Below are 22,837 nucleotides of genomic sequence, written 5' to 3'. Positions count from 1 at the left end.
AAGTGTAACAAACTCTTGCCTGACAGATCACTAGAGGTAGTCCCTCTCTTACCAAGATATATGCAACCAAAGCCGCCTTGGCCGATGGGCAGTCCGAGCTTCCACTCCTTCTTGGACATGTCGGTGACGACCTCCCCGGCTGCGAAGTCTTCTGCGAGACGCCTCTTCGCGGGGCCCTGTCTTCCAGCCTGAGCCGCTTTAACACGAGGCATTTTCACTGAAATACAAGACACGGCAACACTCCGAATTATAATCCTAGAAGTGTTCAAAAACCTTTTTCACTAAGGAAAGCTTCCATGCAATACAGATGCTACTTAAATTCCTACTAATTCTACACCTCAAAGGACATCTGTTCTAATTTATAGTCCTGTTTGATTATCTCTTAATTTTGGAGAGAAAACAATAAATAAAATGACGTATACAATTACTTTCAAGAAAATATTTAGTTTTAAGTGCTACTTCACAAAAAGTTGCTCGATGAAGTTGAGGGGGGAAGGTGCATCAGTTAGAGTTTATGAAGGTCAATACCAATGTGCTAAGAACATGGTATTCAGACTGAAAATACAACACAAAGGGAAAAGGAACAATTTTCTGAACTTAAAAATTATGTGAAGATCAAAATGAAAGGCCAGATCACATACATAAGGAAAATCAACCCAGGACAACCATCACTAAGATACAGCTTAATAAAATTACTAAACTTAATAGTAAAAGAAAATATTCGTTGAGCAACCAAGCCAAGAAAAAAAAAAGATATTTTATATGGAAAATAAAATCAGATTGTCATCACTTTGACAGCAACGCTTTATGCCAGAAAAAAAAAATGTAATGTTATTTAAGACTTGAGGATAAGAAACATAAGCTGAAGATTTTATGCTCAGTTAAATTTCAAGTATAAAGACTTCAAAGTGTTATCAACATGAAAAAGGGAGAATCTACCCAAGAACAAGCCTCAGATACCCAAAATGACTTACACAGGAACTGACAGTGAGCAGCACGCAGACACTCACTGGTAGAACCTGAGACTCAAAAGGCAGTGAAGGAAAGAATGGAATACATAGTGGGTGTGTGTTCTGACGGTGCAGATGCAGTACAACTGTGGAAACCAGAGAACATACGCAAAAAAGTCATTATCCAGTAATTAAATTGTGGTGATACTTGGTTGTGTTAACTAAGGCTACTGTATACACAAATGTGGAATAATGCAAATGAGTAATTTTGTGATGTTTCAATTCTATCATATCCCTGCATCCTTAAAAATCAGGATTCAAATATGGAAGGAAGAGAATTCAGATGGAAGACAAAAGTAAGGTTAAAAATGCTATATATTGGGAAATATTTTCAACTCAGATGGCACCTTATCTTTTACAAAACACACACACACACACACACACACACACACTTTATTCCCTAACCCCATTCCCCAAAAAGCTTGAAAACAATAACCAACCCAGCAGCAATGAGCGTCCCCAGTATACAAACTGTATTCTTGAAATACCATCACTGGTTCAAAGAAACGAGGTGAAGAAACGGCTGGTTCCAGGCCGAGAGCTGCAAAGGCGCAAGACAGACCTGGAACGCCACCTATCGCCCGTGGACGCCGAGGAAGCCGTCAAAAACACTGCAGTTACGTCAGCTGTGTCCAGAGGCCAGCGTGCAAGAGGGTCCCACTGACCGAAGGCGGGCCAGTCTGTGTCAACAAGGATAACCACCACAGCGGATGAAGGCATGAAATGGGTAACTCCAAGGGTCTGTAACAGTAAGAGACCCTAAGTGGTCACCTCTAGAGGGTAATAGAGAAGCATTTCCCCTTTCTTGCTAATACAAATTGTACCACTGGGTAACCAACAGAAGATGAAGAAAAATTTCTCCTTTTAGAAAAATGTCAGCTAATAAATGACTAAGAACAGTTGGGTTAATACCATTTCTCCCTCCTAATGAATTAATAAATCCAGACATTGAGACTTAACAGCTACTAGCACCAAAATACAAGAGATATCCAGGCATTATATGCCTCCTGATGAAAGAATACCCATGAAGCAAGCAGTCTTGCCAAAAAGGGAAGAAAAAGTACTGAGACCCTGCATGTGACCAAGCCTACCCGCTCGCAGGCTCTGAAGGAACACGGAACAGGGTAAAACAGGAGGCAGGGAAGCGGTCGGCACGGCCCTGACTGTGGGAACCCCACGGCATGCGGAACCCACTTCCTCAGCGGAGGGAAGAAAGAAGACATGGGGAGAGGAAAACGGGAGTTAGAAAGACTTAAAGACGGCAATACGTGAGCCAAAACGAAACCATGCAAACGTAAGCTAGTGTTCAGACACGCACGCCTGAGCGTGCAACTGCGAAGACGGGGAGTGACCACCACGGAAGACCGAAGGCGCCGGGAAGCGCACAGCGCAGTAGCCGGTGAGGCTCTGTTTATGAAAGCACCTTGTCGTCCGCTGTCTGCATGTGCTTGAGAAGGTTTTCTGTGTTGTTAGTGTAGGGTTTCAAACATTAAAAACTTCCTGTTCCTCTAATGAGCAATCCTGAAAGAATCAACACTAGGAATCTTTTCATATTCCACGAGCTTGTCCAACCACACACACACACACACACACACACACACACACACGGGAAAGGAGAAGGCTCTCGTAGCAAAATCTGTACTTCGTTTCCCCCGAACTGCTGGCACCCTTGTTTTTTTGAGGCACTTACACATTATATTAAGGAATTTAGCTTTCTGTGTTGCAAACAGCCTTCCCAAGTAATCCGCCTTTCCATATGCTGACTGGAGCCTTTGGGTTTCACACCACCCCCAGACCTCCTCACCGGTCAGGTTACTCTGTTCCATTACCTCCCGTGTTTTCTCTTACGGTTTCATATTTTGCTGGTCAAATTTTGATCTGTCTACATTTACCGTGGAATAAAATCCAAAGTGGGAATCCAGCTTTTCCCAAATGTTTATCCATTTTTTTCTTTTCCTCAAGAGATCTAGTGTTCAAGGAACTTCTATCGTACCAACTTAACTAAGCACAAAGTTCGTATAAAGTTGTTCAGTGTAGGTCCTAGATTACCAGCGTCGTTACAAACTGAAAGAAGAAAAAGAGGGAGAGACACAGATGCATTTCACCAGTACACGACACTAACTTGCTGCGTGGGGGAAACCTCTCTCACTCTTTGGTCCGTTCCACACGAATGCGAGGGAGTCATTGAAATATGCTCTGTTGCTCCACAGAAAGGCCAATGTAACACAAACTACTTCTTTTAAATGGCCCCGGCTGGTGTGGCTCACTTGGTTGGGGCATCGTCCCATGATGTGAAAAGTTGTGGGTTCAATCCCCACATGCCTGGGTTGCGGGTCCCCACTCTGGGCACTTAGAGAAGCAACCGATCCATGTTTCTCTCTCACACTGTTTCTATCTCTCTTTGCCTCCCGTCCCCGGTCTCTAAAAATCAATAAGCATGTCCCCGGGTGAGAATACACCTAGATGATAGACAGACAGAGATAGACAGATAGGCCCTAAATGATCTAGATGACAGATAGATATCTAGACAGACAGGTAGACCCTAAATGAAACTCCCTTCACCCTGGGGCTTTCCGTGGAAGAAGATGCCGAGGCCTCCCGGCCCTACAACCCGAGGGGGGCTCAGGCAGTGGGGGCCGTGCCCGTGCTCCAGGGCTGGCTGCTGCTGGGGGCAGCGGGGAGTCACAGTGAGTGAATAAACCTCTGGCCAAATAACGCATCTTTTAAAGTGCTGAGAAACAAAAAAGACGTAGGCATGTATAGCCAGTTTGCCACTGACTTGTACAGGGCAATTCCAATAATAGCCCTTCCTATAAAAAAAAAAAAAACCATACATAAGAATGGTTATCATTGTTGGAGCATGCTGCTGGATTCTACTTGCTATTATTTTATTTAGGAATAAAATGGATATTCATAAGTGAAATTTTTCTGCAGTTTTCCCACTATATTTATCTATTTTGACCTTAATATTATGCTCACTTCATAAAAAGACTTTAGAAGCTCTTCCCCTTTCACCACAACACAGAGAATTTAAACAGCATTTACACGATCAGAGCCTCTAAGGCCTTGAGACCTCAGCTGTGAACCGGACACCGTGAGTGCGGGAACGGGAGGGGGCCTCGTTCCCGTGTGCCGACCGGCGCACCCGCGTGAAACCTGACTCGAGGCAGCTGCTGCCAACTGCTCTCCTGCATGCCGACCTCAGAGAGATGAACCCGGGCCGACCATGACACAACCACAACAACACGGGCACCAACGATGACAGCAGCTTTGTTCGAAACAGCCGAACCCTGGACGCTCCCAGGTCCTCCCACACACAGAGACACACGGTAAGACGGGGAGCCTCCCAGACAGTGTGCAGAAAGGGAAGCCACACACCAGACCACAGGCTGGCTGCGTGACTCCACTTCCATGAGGTGCGACGAGAGACGGAACTCAGCCGTGACGACGGAAGTCACACAGGGACACCACTCGGGGAGGACAGGACTCAGAGCCGGCAGAGGAAAGTTCCTGGGGACAGGGTGATGCTCCACATCCCAACCAGTATCTTCACACAGTGTGTTCTCTTCGTAAGAATTAATCAAGCCGTATGTTTATGTTTTCCATTGTTTTTATTATGTAAAATTAGCAATAATTTACATAAATCATTAGTGTTATGACAGTCAGGGTACAGTCAGGAGATAAAAAACACACAAGTAACGTAAACAGGAAACTTAATGTAAAAATTACTACCGGTACAAGGTGGTGCACTACCAAACGGGGTGAAAGGGGACGCTAGCCCGTGCAGCAGGCAGTTACCCCCACCAGGCTCCCGGGAACACACGGAAAGGAACCCTTCGTGGGCAGGCTGCGGCTCCGGCCCGCTGGGTGGCAGAGTTCCCTGGGGGCCAGTGGGCTGGAGCTGCCCGAAGGACTCTGCCTGCTGGGGCGCTCTGGGAGCAAGAAGCTGCCTACTGGGGTGCTGAAGAACGCCACGAAGAGGAAGCCCGCTGGCAGCACACCTAAGACGGAGAAGGAAAAGAGCAAGCATGCTGCAACACGAGAGGAGCCCCTCCCGCCCTGCCGTGCCCCGCCCTCACCCGCTGGTGACAGAGCCCACGCTGCGCTGAAAGGGGAAGAGTGCTCGCAGGCGCCACTTCGAGTGCCAATACGAGCAGAGCAGAGCAAGGTGCGTGCGGAGACGGGAGGCCATGTGCTGATCGCGGGCACAAGACTGAGTGATCCGCTGTGTGCACACATCCCTGGCGACAAGCACCCGGACCAGGGCACACGGAGCATCTGCATCGCACCGGCGGGTCGCCTGGAGCCCTCCTCCTGCCAGCACCCACCCGCTCTCTCCTCCCAGCTCACTGGCTGCCCCTCAGGGCGTGCCGCTCGCCTCAGAGAACACAGTCTGCCAGCGTCTGAGCTCTGTCTCAGATCCGAGTGTCCCTTTCCGGCAACCTCCCAAGCCCCCAGCTGACCTTCACTGCGTCTGGCAGCTCCTGTTGGTCAAGTTAAAGGGTTACTTCTGTAAAACCCCTAGTTTTAGAGAACATGAAATCTGTGTTTTTCAATCTCCTTGTTCCTTTTCAGGTGATTTCTGAAAATAAAGAATTATTTAAAACCAGAAGTCCCTGCTAAAAAACTGTGGTAACATAACCATACCATTTGCTTCAGCAAGTTAGTTAATTTTCTAAAGAACTTAAGCTTTGGCTGGTGTGGCTCGGTGGACTGAGCACCAGCCTGCAAACCAAAGAGTCGCAGGTTTGATTCCCAGTCAGGGCACGTGCCTGGGCTATGAGCCAGGTCAGGTCCCCAGTAGAGGGCGCACAAGAGACAACCACACTTTGATGTTCCTCTCCCTTTTTCTCCCTCCCTTCCCCTGTGTCTAAAATAAATAAATGACATCGTTTAAAAAAAGAACTTAAAATACTAATTTGAATTAAACAATTACACCAGTACATTACAGGTTTCTTCTAAAAGCGACCCAACACCTACTGCAAGATTTCTAGGGCAGAGCACACTGGAGGGTGCACGCCTCAACCAAGCGATGCCTCCAGAGAAAGCGCGCCAGCACACGCAACTCGCTACATGACCCGACCACCCTTCCCATCCACGTTAGAGGAAACGCAGGCGCAAGAGAAATGCACATCAACATGCAAAGCAGCACTGCCCTGTGCTGAAATCACTCACTGGTACACTCCACATTAGCATATCCACCAAAATTTAATTGTAAACAGAGTGATTATGGTACTAAAGTTATTAAATACACAAAGCAAGCTTGGAACTATACATATTCAAATAGAATTTCAGTGGTAGATCAACTTTTATATTGGAAACAATACCCTAATTAATAGTCAGCTCTGATAATAAAATGGTCCTGTTTTTCAGATAACATTCCAAAAAAGTTCTGCTATGAATATTAAAGTGTTGTGAAGAGAGTTTTTAAATTCCAATAGCTATATTTATCACAATATGGTACTGTATTTAGACAACTGGCACTTTTCAAGTCCTGGATTCAAATCTGGAGCAATTTCTTTTTTTAATCTTCTGTTGAAGAGACGAAAAAGTCTGAATGATTCCAACAATTCCACTTACACCGAGTGAGCGCCACGAACCCATCACACCCCGACTGGAAAATGACAGCGCTGTGCAAAGCTTGTTGCACACCGGACACCGAGTCACACATTTTCCCTGAGACAGGTGTGCACGCCAGTTCCTCGGAGAGGGCTGTGTGGTTCACGAAGCTTCCTTTAAAATCCTCAGCCTCTCTGATGCTTCGACCTGCAGGCGCGCTAACTCGAGGACACTTCTGCACACGGGACTGGTCCCCGCTCCGCGAACACGGCACCGACGAGGCCCCGCCTCCCCCCTGCACGGTATGGAGCCGTCTCTTGCCCTCCCCGTCCGCGTTCACCGAAGCTTCCCCACACCCAGGCCCTCTCCTCCGCGGTCGGACGTGACTCTGGTGTCCTCACGGCTCCAACCTCTTAGGGCGTCTGATACAGGTTGGCTGATACAGGTTGGATACAGGGAGCTGATAAGCTCCCTGAAAAGAAAGTGCCCGCAATGCACTGCACTTGGTAGGAATTCAAAAAGTGTGTTTTTCTGACACACTCTCTGTGAGTGTGAGTGTTTTGTTCCCTTTGTCCCTGCCATCTAACTTCGCCCTTGATGAACACCGCCCAGCTGCAGTGGGAGCTGTCACCCTTCCACAAGTCCGGCAACTAAACCCCTCCCGTGCTCCACAAGGACTGTGTCGAACCCTGTTTATTCTCCTCGAAACTAGAATCCACCTTCCTGACCCACAATTCTCATGAGATGACTCGCCTCCTAGTTTTCAGGAAAAAAACAAAAACGAAAACACAGAAGCTTCAGGTGGGAATTCCCTACGTTACCAAGACCCAAAGCTACAAACCACCTGCCACCCACCCACCCCCGCACGCAAAGCCCAACTCCGCGCCCATCCCATCTGCCTCCTCTGCTGCCCCCACGACGTAGGAGCGACCCTCCTCTACCAAACACCAGGCCGTTCTCTGCCTCGTACCCCACCTCCTCAGAACGTAACCCAGTAATAATCAGTCTTCGCTCACTCATTCAACAGCCTTCAACTGGATCCTCCCCATCACCTTTTAAATATGCTCACGCCTCACCCAGTTTTAATGTTTTTTTAACCCCCCCACTATCATCCTGTCTCTTCCCTTTGTCTTAATAACTGTCTGTACTGAGCTACATTTCCCTCCCCCACTCACCCCGCAGCCCCCTCCCTCCACACTCCACCTTCAGGGTCCACTCTGACCCCCTCACTGAGGGCGCGGAATCCCAATGCCACCTGCGATCATCATCTCACCACGCTCAGTCACAGCACTCAGCAGCTGTTCACTCCTCCCGTCCTGAAACACTCTCCCTTCGCTGTAGCAGTACAAGACCCCTGGTTTCCGTCCTGCTGGGTGGGCCACACGCAGTCTAGATGCAGGGGGGAGGGACGGGGGACGGACACACACACACACACACACACACGCAGCCACGAGTGAGAGCTTGCTCCTCCAAGGCGCTTGCTCCACTTCCTGCAGTACTAGCTCTCACAGCAGGAAACAAGGTCAACTACGAATTTATGAAGACAAGTGATGGTGTGCTCCCTCACTCGTCCCCTCACACACGTTTCCCGATGATCCGCCACGCACCCAGCACTGCTCCGGACACTCGGGGAACGAAACAAAGTCCTGCCCTTTGACACTTCTATTGCACCAGAAAGAGGCAGGTAACAGAGACAGACATAATGGACAAATGATCTAATGAAGAATGTAGCGCCCCGCTGAAAAGTGACAAAGTAAAGCGGGCCGGGGGACAGAGGACAGAGAGCGCGAGGCGGCAGGGGTCAGCTCTCAGCATTCACCGAGGGGTCGTGGCCGGCCCATGGGGAAGGTAAGATCTGGGCGAGGAGTGGAAGGAGGTGAGGACGTCGGCCATGTGAGTGCGTGCCCGGGGCGGCGGCCAGGCAGAGGGTGAGGAGCACACGCGCCCGAAGGTGGCAGCATGCCAGGCAGCCGAGGAAGGGTCAGGAGGCCAGAGCAGCTGGTGTGGGGGCACGGGGCCGGGAGGAGGGGAGGCAGAGAGCTCAGAGGGACAACGGAGCAAGTGTGCCCAGAGGCCGCTGCAAGGGCTCTGACTCCTGCGAAAACGTGAACATACCTCTTTTGGAACAGGTACTGTACCTGTATTTAAATTCCCAACACCTCAATCAAAATCCCACTCTGAACACTTCAGCAAGAAGAATTCTCCCTCAGACCAATGTCTGTCTCACTGAAGTCCTTACATTTTTATACTTCCTGCTAACATGTATTATTCCATTCTCAAAATCCACTCCATCTATAGACTGAACTATATAAACTTTATACAAATCCAAAATTTTGAGTGCCTTTTATCACTACCATCACCTCAGGGCAGGAATGGGTTTGTACGGGATCAAATTCCATTCCTACAAGCAGAGGAGAAGATTAACCCCAGGGCTGCATGGGGCCCAGGATGGCTATGAATGCGGCCCAACACAAAATCATAAATTTACTTGAAACAATACTTAGTTTTATTACTTAGACAGGTACGTTTTCTAGACCAGTGATCACAAATTCGGGACCTACTCAATGACTTTAAAAAATTATTGAAAGCGCCACTGCAAAATTAGGGTTATTATGAGGGCTTTTTTGCTTATCTGTGGTGACACATATCACAAAAAGTATACACGGACTATTCTTTTGTTCATCAGTTTTCGTTAGTGTTTGTGTATTTAACGTGTGGTCCAAGACAACTCTTCTTCCAGCGTGGCCCAGAGACGCCGAAAGGTTGGGCACCCTGGACTATGCCCTATTCTCCTTTCACTTAATTGTACACTATTCAGTAGCACTATACTAAACGGTTTGCAACTTTTTAACAGGAAACATAAAAACTTTTACAATTCCATGCCCTTTTTTAATTTAATATAAAAATAATACTGACCCCATAGAATTCTACATTATTACAACGTGTAATGCCTGCTTCATTAATCCATTTCCTCATCAAATATTTATTGAGCACATATTCTGTGCCAGAGCTGTTCTAGAAGATGGAAATAAAGCAGCGAACAAATCAGACAAAAATCTCTGCCCTTGCCGAGCCATAATTTTTAAAAAATTAAAATGTGCTATGTCCAACACTAAAAATTGCTAAGAAAAAAAATAAAGTAGGGACTGGGAGTTGGGGGTGGTTTAAAATGTAAAAGATGACCTGATAAAACTTCTCGAGAAGGTGACACTTAAATGAAGACCTGAGAGTACAGTGAGGGAACCTGGCTGTGCAGTCATCTGTCCGAAGAGCACCCCACACTGGGGGAGGGGCGCGTGCAAAGGCCCCGAGGCCCTGCCGGGTCTGTCCCAGAAACAGCGAGGCGGCCGGCGCAGCTGCCAGGGAGTTGGCCAGGGCAGCACACCAGCGGACTGGCGTCGGAGACGTGGCGGAGCGTCCGGCACGCGGGCTGCTGCAAGGACACTGACTCGGCCTCTCGGCGGAGGGACGCCGTGGGGAGGCTGGAGCAGAGCAGCGGCTGCTGACTTGCGTTAGTGTCCCTAAAGCTCGCCCTGGTTGGCGCACTGAACAGACTGGGGGGGGGGGGGGGGGGGGCAGACAGAAACTACCCCCAGTTACTACAGTGGAGTCCTATTGGAATAGCCAATGGATTAGTCTTTCCTGAATGGTAAGAATGTCAAGTTTCTGAAATACTGCGCTGACTTTTAGCCACTAAACGGAGAGTTACAGAATAACCTAAGAGGTTTTCTGATACTCTTTTAACTTGACACAAACTACCCCGTACCCCAAAAAATACAACCCGTCGGTGCCAAGTAGAAACAACTGACATCAGTGTCGTATGGCCTAGGAAACATGCTAATCACCTTCCTCTCGAGTTCCTCCGCTCTATCTTTATAGCAATTTAGTTCTCCAGGAAACTGAACACGTGAACTCACTTATTCCGAAGGCATTTATGAAACAGCTCCGACACACGTGCCGGGGACTGTGCGAGGGGCTGGAGACACACACGGTCGGAGCCGCAGTCTCCGGGCTCAGGGGGCCGTGCCGGCCGCCGCGCGCAGACGCACCGCCTCCCAGCCGCAGCGAGACCACAGCCTCAGCCGCACTGGGCAATCACCACAGAGCCTCCAGGTAGAGCCTGCTTCCGCACCCCTGACAGAGCTATCTGTTAACGACAGGGCGCAGCTGCAGACGTCCATAAAATCGAACTCTTGGTTTCATGGTGGGACAAAGTGTCTCTTCCAGTGACGGAAGGTTTCAAGGTATTTAGAGCTCCGACTCCTGTTTCTTCTTTTTCCATCGGAGCCAGAAAGCGCAGCGCCGAAGTATAAACCGACCCGCGGTCTGAGGGTGTACTCCACCTTCGGCACCCCACCATCGCAGCCGTCCATCAGACTGCCCCGGGACCCTGGACAACGAAGGCCCCGCCCACCACAGCCCCAGCTCGGAAGGCCTCCGCCCACCACAGCCCCAGCTCCGAAGGCCTCCGCGCTGCACACGCTGTGATGCGCGGGCCGGCCCGCTGACCTGGGTGCTCTGCCCCGTGCGCGTGCCTTCCTTCACCGAGTCATTCACTTAGTGTAACGGCTCTAGGACTTACACCTCTCCTGGACTGCATAATTTTAATAAGAGTCCCCTCCAGTCATCTTAGAAGTTGGGTAAAATATACAAATTAGTGTATAAATGCCAGAGGAAGAACCAAAAACAAAAAACCACCCATTTCCCATCCCATTGTATCCCGAGCCAAAATCATTCATTTGTACTCCTAACTTATTTGGGATTAAGAATTGCATGTATTGGTGTAGGCGGCTTCCTGCCAAAGTACAGTAGCTTCAAGAATAAAATCAAACAAGAGGTCATCCATCGGTCAACAAAGAACTTCATCACCTCTTTTGCTAAATTTTGTCAGGAGCAATTTGAAAGCAATACATCTAAAGACAATTCTACAAATGAGCCAGCTAATCAGAAATTGATTAATGCATTTGAGTACAGCAAAGAAATCATGTGAAAAATACCATTTTTATATAGCCAATTCCCAGTAATACAGACAGTCTTCATATATTTACAACATTTTGTCCACGCAAACCCTACCGCCAAGACAGAACAGCCACAGGAATAAAAATATACTCATTACCAACAGCATTTAACACAAAAAGCTGAGCCATAGAAGGGGAGCTGTGAGTGCCTGCCAGGGGCACCCAATCAGCCCCCGGGTTTCACTCAGAGAACCACGCAAGTGAATAAAAATACGAGAAACATTCACAGTACATGGTACCTTTCGTAACATTAATGAAATGAGAGTCAAATATAACACAACAAACCACAAGATTACAGAAGTGAACCTCAAGAAATATGGTTCTATAAATTCATAGGTTTATTCCTGAAAAAGTTGAAGTGAAACTCAAACTATGATACACTCTTTGAAGCAACTGTCACACTCGGCACGTTTTCACACCTAAGCTGGAAAGAGCTAGGTGAAGACTGTCGCTTCTAACTCTGAAAAAGGAAATGAGTATCTCCTGAAAAGAAAACTTTCTTCCTAGCCATGATTATTTTTACTTGTATTAGGAAAGTGATTAATGTTACAATAGGTTTTTGGTATACTAAATAAAAATTTTTAAATACAGTATCAAACATACTTTCCAACTTTCATTTCCTTTAAATGACAGAACTGAGGCCACACAGTACACCAGCCCGGCTGCAAACACAAGCCGGATATCCTCACTGCCCCCACCCCCCTCAACGTGGCAGGCTTCCGTGAAATCTCCGCTCTTCACTTCTTCGTGAGTTTTGATGCAGAGGGTAGAAGATGCATCCCCGAGTCCTACCAGGTGTCCAGGAACCCACGGTGAAGCAGACACCGCAGGAAGTGTGTTCCTCTATCTATTCCCCGCCCCCGTATTAGGAACTAGAAGCTTCCTGCTCTGCCTATGCAAAGGTACCATTCCTAAGAGGGGAGCAAGTGTAGAGGTGAGGACTCCGGAAAGCAAACGGAGGCAGCTGCCAAGCCTCCGTGCAACTTCCCCGACCTGAGGCAGCCAGCCTGCATCTAAAAGCACCGCCTGATGTGATGAGGTCATCATCATCACAATGATCTCTGACCTGAGTCCGTGAAAACACTCAAACATACACTTTTCTTACAAACCCTGGGGAACCAGCCTAGGCGCATATATAAAAAACTATTACAATGCTCACCTTTCTCATCAGGTGCCCTGGCTGTTGATGGTTTGGAGGAGGTTAGGCACAGAGAACAGGAAATAAAGCAGAAAGGGCGGGAGGGAGGGAGACGGACGTGGATGCAGAGGGCAGTGACACGGCCCTCTCAGACGCCCTCAGCAGAGAGCTGGAAGGAACGTTTCTTTATGTAAAGCAAACATTTCCCAAAATTAGAAATGCTGCACTATGTTGTTCATATTCTTACATAACATTCAGCATATTTTCAGTTTTATGAATGGCAGATTTCTCATCAGTTCTGCCGGGTGGGTCGGGGCATACACACTACCCAACTGTTCAGTTACCTCTCTGGGTGCTCGCTCTCAGGTTCATGTGGAATAGCTCCGGACAGCATTCCTCCTTACACACTCTTGCAGCACAGCTCAAAAGGAGAATATTCCTAAATACTCTAAAAGGAAACTAGGATTACCAAACAACCAAAGTATTAGCAGAAGTGTACCATAGTCATTAAAAAAATTCTTGATGAAAACACAAAAACAACTTTTCAGAATTTGAGACAAGGTTTTCTAAGCAACACACAAAATAAAACATGATATAAAGAAAATTGCTAAATTTGATAAAATAAAAATTCTCCAGATAAAAAATAAAAACTCAAAAGTAAGAAATGTCTATGAAACATACAACAAAACCCTTTAATTTTCTTAGTACTTAAAAAATCCTTTATTACGAGGAAAAAGATAAAAATGTGACATGGAGAGGCAAATGCACGGAGAAATACAGAGAGCTTTTAGAAAACCCGGGTCAGCGGAGGTTGCAGGTACTATGTGCGAAGCAAGTGAGTGATGCAGTGCACCCCGCCCTCCCCTCCCCAACACAGCCCCTCGCCCCAGCAGCGGCCCCCACACGGCCCCGTTTCCTCCTCGCACCCCAGCCCTCCGGTGCCTCCGAGATTTTAGACCAAAGCCGACGTCACATCACTTCATACGTGAATCCTCCTAACAGGTCATTTTTTCCTTATCCTCGCCTGAGGACATTTTTTCACTGCTTGTTTAGAGAGTGGGGAAAGGAGAGGAGGAGAAGGGAGGGAGGAAGGAGAGAGAGAGAAGCACCAATGGACCTTCCCATGGGCACACCCCCATGGGGACCTTACTGGAAAACCGGGTCCATGGGTTTCATTCCTGCCTGACCAGGAATGAAACCCACGACCTTTCTGTCTCCAGGACAACATTCGGACCAGCCTAGCCACACCAGCCAGGGCCTGACAGGTACTTTTTTAAAACACAGCCACACCTAACAAAATTAATACTAATCCCTTAACATCTAATAAGATACAGAGGCCACTTGGCACTCGTCATTCATTTGCTCCAGGACTTGTGACAAGCGCCGAAACCCATGAGCACCAAACACTGAGGCGTTTTCCTATGCAGGGCTGTGTCGTGACACACACGAGTTCTGGCAAGTGTGACTAGTCTCGGGCAAGCACCGACTGCGGAAACACTTTTTTTTTTTTTAATCAAAATGCAACAAGTACAGGGTTGACGAGTTCTAAAACCAAGGAGCACCGATGTATGACTGTATGTTCAAATCTGAATGGTCCCCAAAAATGTCTTCTTGTAGTTGATTTTTTAGTCACTGCATCTGGCTGATGCGTCTTTGAGTCTTTTTAATAAACAAATGCCATCTCCCTCTTTTATTTCTTTCCTTCCCCTGGTCATTGGTTCTGTAAAGTTTCCTACCTTTGGAATTTAGCTGACTGTGTCCCTACATTGTCGCTTAACCAGTCCCCCCGGTCACCTGCTGCTGCTGCTGCTCGCATTGGCCCTGGCATCAGAGCCCTGCAGCCAGAGCCCACCAAGAACACGCTCGTAGTTAAACAAGCCGGGAGGACACACACCACGGGGACCAGAGGGACACCTCAGAAAGAGGAGGTCCTAAAGAATCTATTGCAGCATTTGGGCTCTGGGGGAGTAGTTTGGGGGAGGACCTAGTGAAGCAGGGTTTTCTCTAAACTGGGTGCTGTCAGAAAGTGGGGTCGTTTCTAAGTTTGGGCATCTCACGAAATCTTTTCCCAGGAAGGGGAGACCGGAAGGAAGGCGGAGCTATAATGGGGAAGGGGGCAGCAGGCACTCGTTCTGACCACGTGCTCCGCGGGTGGCACGGCAACTCAGTTGTACTCGTGCTCTGTCTGTCACGGGTGTTCAGGGACCCCCGGTCGGAAGTGTGCCGTGGGGGGCTGCGCAGCCAATGGGAGAACCCCATGGTCTCTGTGCGGGCGCCCAACCCCCAGCGCCCCTCTTTTCTCTCCCTCTGCACCAGGCAACAGAGCCCTTCCGGGCGGCCACTATGTCCTTCCGCCATGGCCCCAATGCTCTCACTCTTGTGTAAAAAAAATAAAATAAAACATTTATCTTACTTTACAGTACAAGACATTCCAGTTTCCTCCTGTACATAGGGAATGGTCTCCGAGATACAGTTAAGTAAAAAATGCAAGGGAAGAGCTGTTATGCTAGTAAAGCAGTTCTGTCTATATAAGATAAACAGTCCTATCGTACACATGTTACATATGTATAAAAATAAACCCAGCATTTCAGTAAGTAAAAGGAGATAATCCAATTTGTAAAAAAATGGGCAAAAGACTTGAACAGGCACTTCACAACACAGGATACTCAAATGGCTAACAATGTATAAGAAGGAGCCCAAGCCACTAGTTATCAGGGGAATGCCAATTAAAGCCACAAGGAGCTCTTCCACACAACCACAGACGGTTTAAAGACAAAGTTTTTAATGTTTAACTGACAGTAGCAAGCAGGGACAAGGTGCAGCGGACCTGGGCCTCTCACGCTTCGCTGGTGGGAATAAGAACTGGTACGACCACTCTGGAAAACTGTTGGGCGGTATCTACCTATTAAAGCTAAAGACACACTTCCACTATGCCAGCCATTCTCCTCTTAGCCAGACGCCAGGCTAAAATGAGTATAGGTGAACCAGAAGATATGAACAAGAATGATTACAGCAGCTACAAATCAGAAACTATTCGAATATCCATCTACAACAGAATGGATACACACACACACTGTGGCATATAATTCGTAGTAGTTTTAAAAACCAGCCAGCTATATTTTGACACACCCCCCTTGAAGATATGAGGTTGACGTTCCCCACCCTTGGATAATCCACGCAGGCTGGCGTCTATTGCAACCAATAGGGCCCAGCGCATGTGACGTTATGCCACTTACGAGAATAAACGACTCTCCGGAAGCTTCCTCTGGGAATCCAGCCAATATGCTGTGAAAAGCCAAGGCCTCGTGGAAAATCTGCAACCAGGGCAGAGCCACCTTTAAAGCGACAGCAGCGCCAGGAATGAGATATAAGGCGTGTTCCCAAAACAGGACAGGAGGCGCGTGCACTGAAGGATGTGCGATGTGCAGTGTGCAGTCTGAGCCCGGGTCTCAGCCCAAGGGCCCCGAATGCGACTGCAGGAGCTCCCCTCCCAGTGGCTGTGATTCTATCCAGTGCCAGGGAGACCGTGCTCACCTGCTACTTCTGAACCCCCTCTCCTCCTCGGCGGGACCTCGGCCTCTGGCTCCAGACATTAACATTAACCTTCCTCCGGTCGTGCAGGACCATGAGCCCCGGTGCAGCCCCTCAGCAGCCAGGCCTGAACGTGACCTGAAACCGTTCGCCAGGGACTCCAAAGTTGCACAGAAGCAAAGCAAGTTTCAAGTGGGAGTTTCTGTCTCCATTTAAATTGTGGTTCAGATACACCACTGGAAAATTAAATAGCCACTTAAAAAATAAATCAACGTGGGTGCTCAACATCCAGATGAGCCTGGTCTTCGAGACACCCCAGCTACACGTGTGAGTGAGGGGGCAGCTAAGGACTCCGCGCCCTAGCTAGCCCCCGCGCGGACCCGGAGCCCGTGAGCGCACGCAGATGGCTGTTGTGCGGCCCACCGAGTCTGGAGCGCCATGTCACTCGTGCAGCGATCAACAGCCACAACTCACTCACGTGTTACGCAGTAACAAATAACCAGGCCTGGAGAGCTATTCAAAAAAATACAGCAAACACATGCAACAAATGGATGAACTTTAGACACAATGTTGAATAAAAGAAGCCTGGTAAAAAGGAGTAAGTAGGGTATAATTCCATTTACATATGAGGGCAAAACCAGATACAGCTGGGTTGTAAGTATCAGAAGTCAGAAGAGTGGCTACGCGGGGTGGGAGGAGCTGCGGGATGCTAGGAGTCAGTGAGTGTCTGGATCTGGGTGGTCCTTGTTGAGAGAGAGAGAGATCACTGAGCTAGACACTTCAGGATTGTGCACTTTTTCCAAGATGAATGCTGTTACTCCAAAAAGATTAATCAGAACTCGGTGACCTGGCAGACGCAAGGGTACAAAGGAGACACGAAGGACGACCCCCATTTGTCGGGTATGACTGACCAGCAGTGCCGCTGACTGAAAGCTAAACCTGGGGCAACCAGACACGGGGGCGGGCAGCAGAAGACAGGTCCCGTTCATGCTGTAGTCAAGTATCCACCGGAGTCCTGCACACACAGCCACCCACCTCCCCAGACACGCCTCCCGTGTCCACCCTGCCTTTTCGCCCACCCTCCCCTTGGTCTGCTTTGTTGCCTCCTCTCAGCCCAGCTGCTCTTAATATTGGGATTCCAGTGTGGGGGTTCCCCAGGTTTCCCTCCTCAACCCGCTTTACACACACACACACACACACACACACACCCCTTTCTCCTGTATTTTCAATCACAGTTGAGGGCATCATCAATACCTATTTGTACTTTTGAACTGGAAACTGCAGAGTTGACCAAGATTTAAGACTGCAGTTAGTTAAATCCAATAAAAAGAAAATTAACAGGATAAACATTAGCTCTCATGGTGCGGCCCCAACACTAATGCATAAAAACAGGTTGAAGAAGATACGGTTTAAATAAACCAAGGGGTTTTGGTCACCTCTAGGTTGAACGATATGGTCATCGGAAGGGCACAGCTGATATTAAGCACACAGTACGCAGAAGAAGGTAATGTTCTTTCCTGTAGTCATAGGGAAAAAGTGCTGTATCTAGAACCAGAGCCAGGCCCAAGCACTGCATTCAATTCTAGGCACGACCGTTTGAAAATGGAGTTGGATCAAGAAAGCCCCCAGTGTGGTGAACTGACAAGAAACCGCGCCTTCTAAGGAAGAGCTTACTAACTGGACGGAGACGTTTCAGTCCCAGAACGGTGAGAAGACCCGATGACCACCTTCGCACACTTGAAACGGCGTGTGGGAGAGGGACGCGGCCTGTTCTGCGTGTCTCCAGGAGGGAGAACGGGGTGGGAAAATGAAAAAGCAGACTTCCACTCAATACAAGAACTTACTAACAATCAAAAGTTTATTAAGAACAGGACCGGCTGTCTCTAGAGCAGTGGTTCTCAACTGAAGACGATTCTGTCCCCTGGCCAGGGGTGACGCTGAGCCTCCTAAAGTTCGGAGGACCCTCCAGAACAAAGAATAACCTAAACCGTCCCTAGTCTCCTGGCTGGAAACGCTCGAGGCAGAGGTCCCTGTCATGGCCAGCATTCTGTTACGGACCAGATACTGTGATAGTATCTGGTACATGGTTTTCAAGAAAGATGGGAAATGAGTTAAAAAAAAAAAAAAAAAAACATTATCTGTTTCAAATAACTCTCCAGAGAAAAACAGGGATGTTACAGCGATGATGACAGTGATGATGACAGACGTTCACTGAATACAGACTGCAGGCCAGACGCTGGATCGAGTGACTAATGCGCACACTTCACACTAATTCTCACAGCTACCCTACGAAACAGGCATTGTTCTACCTTGATCTGAAGGTGAGCTCAGGCTGCCCTAACGTCATACAGCAGTCAATGCCTGAGCTCAGACCTACGTAACCCAAGTATATACATCACCGTCCAAACCATAACTATCAAACGGCTTCCAAAGCTCTGCTCTCCAGAAAACAGCTAAAGCCGCACATATTCTGAGAGAAGAAGGACAAAGTCCGAACAGGTCTGTGCTCACTGCAAACTTCGTCGGCTAGGAGAAGGGGAAGGGTTAGCTGAAGCCGTCCTGTGACGAAGGAGAGAACAATTATCCTGACCTTCCCCAACTGCCCACTTCTGGAAGAGCCAAGCAGCTCTTACACACCCACGGACTCTCAGTCAGAAGCGGAGATTAATGATGGCATCCCTTTATCCACAGGCGTGAAAGCTCGGGATGGACAGACGTTTGAACATCCCCGCCTGGGAATCCTGCCCTTAACAAACACACTGGATGCAGATACATTGTTTCCTGGCTGCCGACACTCACGCCCATCTGTCGGCATGGCACGCTGCCTGCTCACATGTTGGTCAAACTGTCACTAGGGCATAGGTGCCAAGCAATGATAGTTTCAAATGGGCAGCTTGCACAGCACTATACGAGCTTGCTCTTCTGCAGAAAAGCAAATTTTCTGTGATAACACCGAAGGCTTGCCATCAAAAGTGAAGTATTCTTGGTCAATTCAACACTCCAGCGGGAAAAAGGTCTAGACTGGTAGGAAACATCAGACCAAGAAAATGACACCGAACAGAAACAGTGCTTTGAAGACAAGTAAGTGGTTCCCTAAAGCTTCTCACAACCGCCGAGCTTTCATCAATGCACGGCGTGGCAATCCCTTATGCACGTAGAGTCCTCTCTCAACAAGTCTTCACTGGCTTTTTTTATTTGGATAATACACTTTTCCATGCTCTAAATTAGAAAGCAGAAATGCACAGACATTTAGTAGTCTATCTGACATTAAGTAAGTTCTGTTTGTGGAGTGGTTATTTTTTAAATGACAGAAATCTAATCTATACCCAAGACAATCATTTACATGCACAAAAGAAAGCAGAAACCACGCAAGATTCCCAGAGATAAGTAGAAAAAAAGGATAATCTGTTCAGGGAAAGAAATCTGTTCAGGGAAGTGGGCGCTCAGAAAAAAGAAACGGAGAGCTGTCAGTCACAGTGGAGGAGGGCCCGAGGGCTGCCGCCCCGGCACCCCGACTGCAGCGCTCTCCGCCCCCGCCTGGGCTCCGCTCCCACCGCGCGGGGCCCTGCGGACCACCGGCTGCAGTCTCTTCACGCCCCTGCTGCCGCCCCTGCTGCCGAGCGGCCTCCCCGAGACCAGAACCTCGGGCTGCTGCGGAGCCATTTGTCCCCATCCAGTCCTCAGCGGTGCTGAGAACAGCTGGCCATCATCATTCTCCGCTAGCTCTTCACACCAAGAATCAGGGCACACTGATTAAACAGCCCCCGAGTCTCCTCTCTGCCGTAATAAATAAAAGTGATTCCATTAACTTTTCCTCTTTGGACCCATTTATCAACCCTGTTTTTATCATTTCAGTTGCTCACCTCTTGGACCCTTGTTAGGCCTGATAAGAAATGGCATCCACATGAACAATGAGCCAAAAAAAACCTTTTGATTACTCTTCTCCCCACATGTACAACTTACTAAAAGTAGCACTAATATGAAGAAGTCCAAAAGTCCAGTAGAGTTCTCAGTACCCATCGCTGAACACAGTGGCAAAGTCTAAAATCTACCATTATTCTTTTATGAAGTACTAGGAACTTAATACTCAGAGGAGATGCCAGCTTTTCAGCTTTCTGAAAAACCTGTTACACAGAGTTGTAGGTCAAATGAAGGGCCATGGTTACATCCTGTTCGTCCAACCAACCTACTGCTGCCACACATGGCCCAAACTCACCTTGAGCGTCGTTTCTACCACACCGTCTTCCTGCTCAAGGACCCACCGCACCTTCCCAGCAGCCACCGAAACCGATCATAAACTCTGCTGTCTGCGCTTTTCCATACTGAGGACCCAACCCCCCCTTTACTTCCCTCCCCATGGCTCAGTAACGCCCCCAAGCAGCCAGAATACAAGTTCTTACTTGTTTTCTGCGGGACCTGTCTGTGCTCAGCTATTCTCTAACTGTTTTCCCACTTCTCAAAACTACCGTATTGTGCTGTGTACAACACGCACCTTTTTGCCCAAATTTTTTAGGAAAAAATAAGGATGCACATTATACATGGTATAATGACTATATGCCATGAGTAGAACAATCCCATGCATAATGCGTGCAAAAATGTGGGCACACATTACACAGCAAATATGGTGTGCTGACTTCTACCCAGACTCGAGCCATGTCGTACCTTCATACACCTGCACTAATTTTCACACTTAATGGCTTACTCATTTCCTGTCCTCACTCTGTGCGCAGTTTGCAGCGTATGGCCAACTAACTTTTTTTTTAATAAATGTTAAGATAATTTTGCGAAGGACCATCTTTTCGACAAATGATTCTGGAATAGCTAGACACCCACAGGCAACACGAAAAGAAAGAACCACGACCTAAACCCCACATTCTATGCAAAACTGAACCCCAAATGATCCTAGATCTGAATGTGAGACATAAAAGCACCTAGGTGGAAAAGCGCCTAGGAGAAGCCACAGGGGACATCCTCCCGATGCCGGTCAGGTGAAGGGTTCCGACACGTGGGCACCGAAAACACGCCCACATCCCAAACGAGTCAGACTTGCTTACACATAGAAACTCCTGTGCTGCACGAGCCACCGCGGGAGAACGAAAGACAGGCGCAGACCGAGGTTACGTTCACAGCTCATGTGTCTGGCAGCGGCCTTGCACTCAGAACACACAAGGACACTCAACCCAACGACAGGAAAACAGTCCAGCTACAAAGTGGGCAAACGATCTCAACAGACAAGTCACCGAATAAGGTACTAATGGCAAATGAGCACATGAAAGTGTTCAACGTCATCAGCTGTTAGGGAAATGAAAATTAAAGCCATGAGGAGATACCATTACACGCCGATTATCACGGCTAACAAAAAACGCCGCCCACACCGAGTGCCGCGAGAGACTCGGGGAAACCGAGCGTCTACCCTCCGACCCGACAGCTGCGCTGCTGGGCGTCTGCCCTTGGAAAACGAAGGCTTACACTCACAAGAAAACCTGTACACGAGTCTTCCCAGCAGCTTTACCGGACGGAACTGCCAGAAACTGGAAACGACCCCCGTGTCGTCAGCGGGGGAATGGCTCAATGAAACTCGGTGCGGACACCCTGGGACAAGCACGGCGCTACTGCCAACACCACGACCCTGTGCTGACACAGCATCAGTAATTAAACCGCCTACTGAATTCCAGCGCGTACATGCCTTTTGTTTGTGTTGTGTAAAACCTCGTGTGACCATCACAACAGCTGGGACCCAGACTGTGCTGTGACCCGGAAGAAGCTCCCTCGTGCTACCCTTTCACAGGGACACCCCAGCCCTAACCTGGGGGCTAAACAAACCTGTTCTCCATCTCCATAACTTTGTCACTTCAAGAATGTTATAGACATGGAATCCTACAATCTCACAGCCTTTTGAAATTGGTTTTTTTCACTCACTACAGTGCCCTTCAGCTCCAGGCAAACTGATGCACGTGTCACTAGTCTGGTCCTTTTTTACGAGTGGTGTTTCATTTCATGGCTATTCCCCGTTTTATTTAACCGCTGACCCACTGGAGGGCATGTATGCTTTTTCCTGGTTTCTGGCTATCACAGACAAAACCCCCACAAACATCACGTACAGGTTTAGTGTTAATAAAAGCCTTTACTCTTCTAGAATGAATATCCAGGGGTACACGGCTGGGTTGTAAGTGAAGTAGATGTTTAGCTTTTTAAGAAACTGCCAATCTAACTTCCAAAGTGGCTGTACCATATTACATTCCCACCAGCAACATGAGAGGTAATATAAATTTGAAAGTCACAATTTCTTAAATGTTCCCTAAAAGCCTGAAAAAAACAAAACTGAGCCTTAAATGTTATAACCTGATCTCAGTTTTCAAAAAATATGTATAAAACCTTTTTCCTGATTCACAAATAAGAGACTTATTATCCCCAATTTATGAGATATAATGTGTATGCTGACGGCTGTTGCCATATTATACAGTAAACTGCAATAAAACGTGGAAGGAAGCAACACTGCCATTGGAAAGAGTAAAAGTTTGTCTTCCAGACAATCTATGAAGACCAAAAGTTTAACAGTCGTTTGCAGCACTTAGAATTGT

The 22,837-nt window shown here is 48.0% G+C and overlaps 1 protein-coding gene across 3 annotated transcripts in view; it reads right to left on the bottom strand.

Moving 5' to 3' along the window:
- VRK1 (VRK serine/threonine kinase 1) overlaps positions 1-22,837 on the bottom strand; it is a 72,476-nt gene that overhangs the window by 45,420 nt on the left and 4,219 nt on the right. For all 3 annotated transcript variants that reach the window (XM_036013851.1, XM_028506974.2, XM_036013848.1), the window contains exon 2: positions 53-217. In XM_036013851.1, the coding sequence (XP_035869744.1) occupies positions 53-212 (160 nt within the window). In that variant the 5' untranslated portion in view covers positions 213-217. The remainder of the gene's footprint in view (positions 1-52; positions 218-22,837) is intronic.

Source organism: Phyllostomus discolor, chromosome 1 (assembly GCF_004126475.2).
Source record: "Phyllostomus discolor isolate MPI-MPIP mPhyDis1 chromosome 1, mPhyDis1.pri.v3, whole genome shotgun sequence".
NCBI classification, from domain to species: domain Eukaryota; kingdom Metazoa; phylum Chordata; class Mammalia; order Chiroptera; family Phyllostomidae; genus Phyllostomus; species Phyllostomus discolor.
The sequence above is the reverse complement of the archived record's forward strand: the minus strand, read 5'-3'. Positions and strand labels throughout refer to the sequence as shown.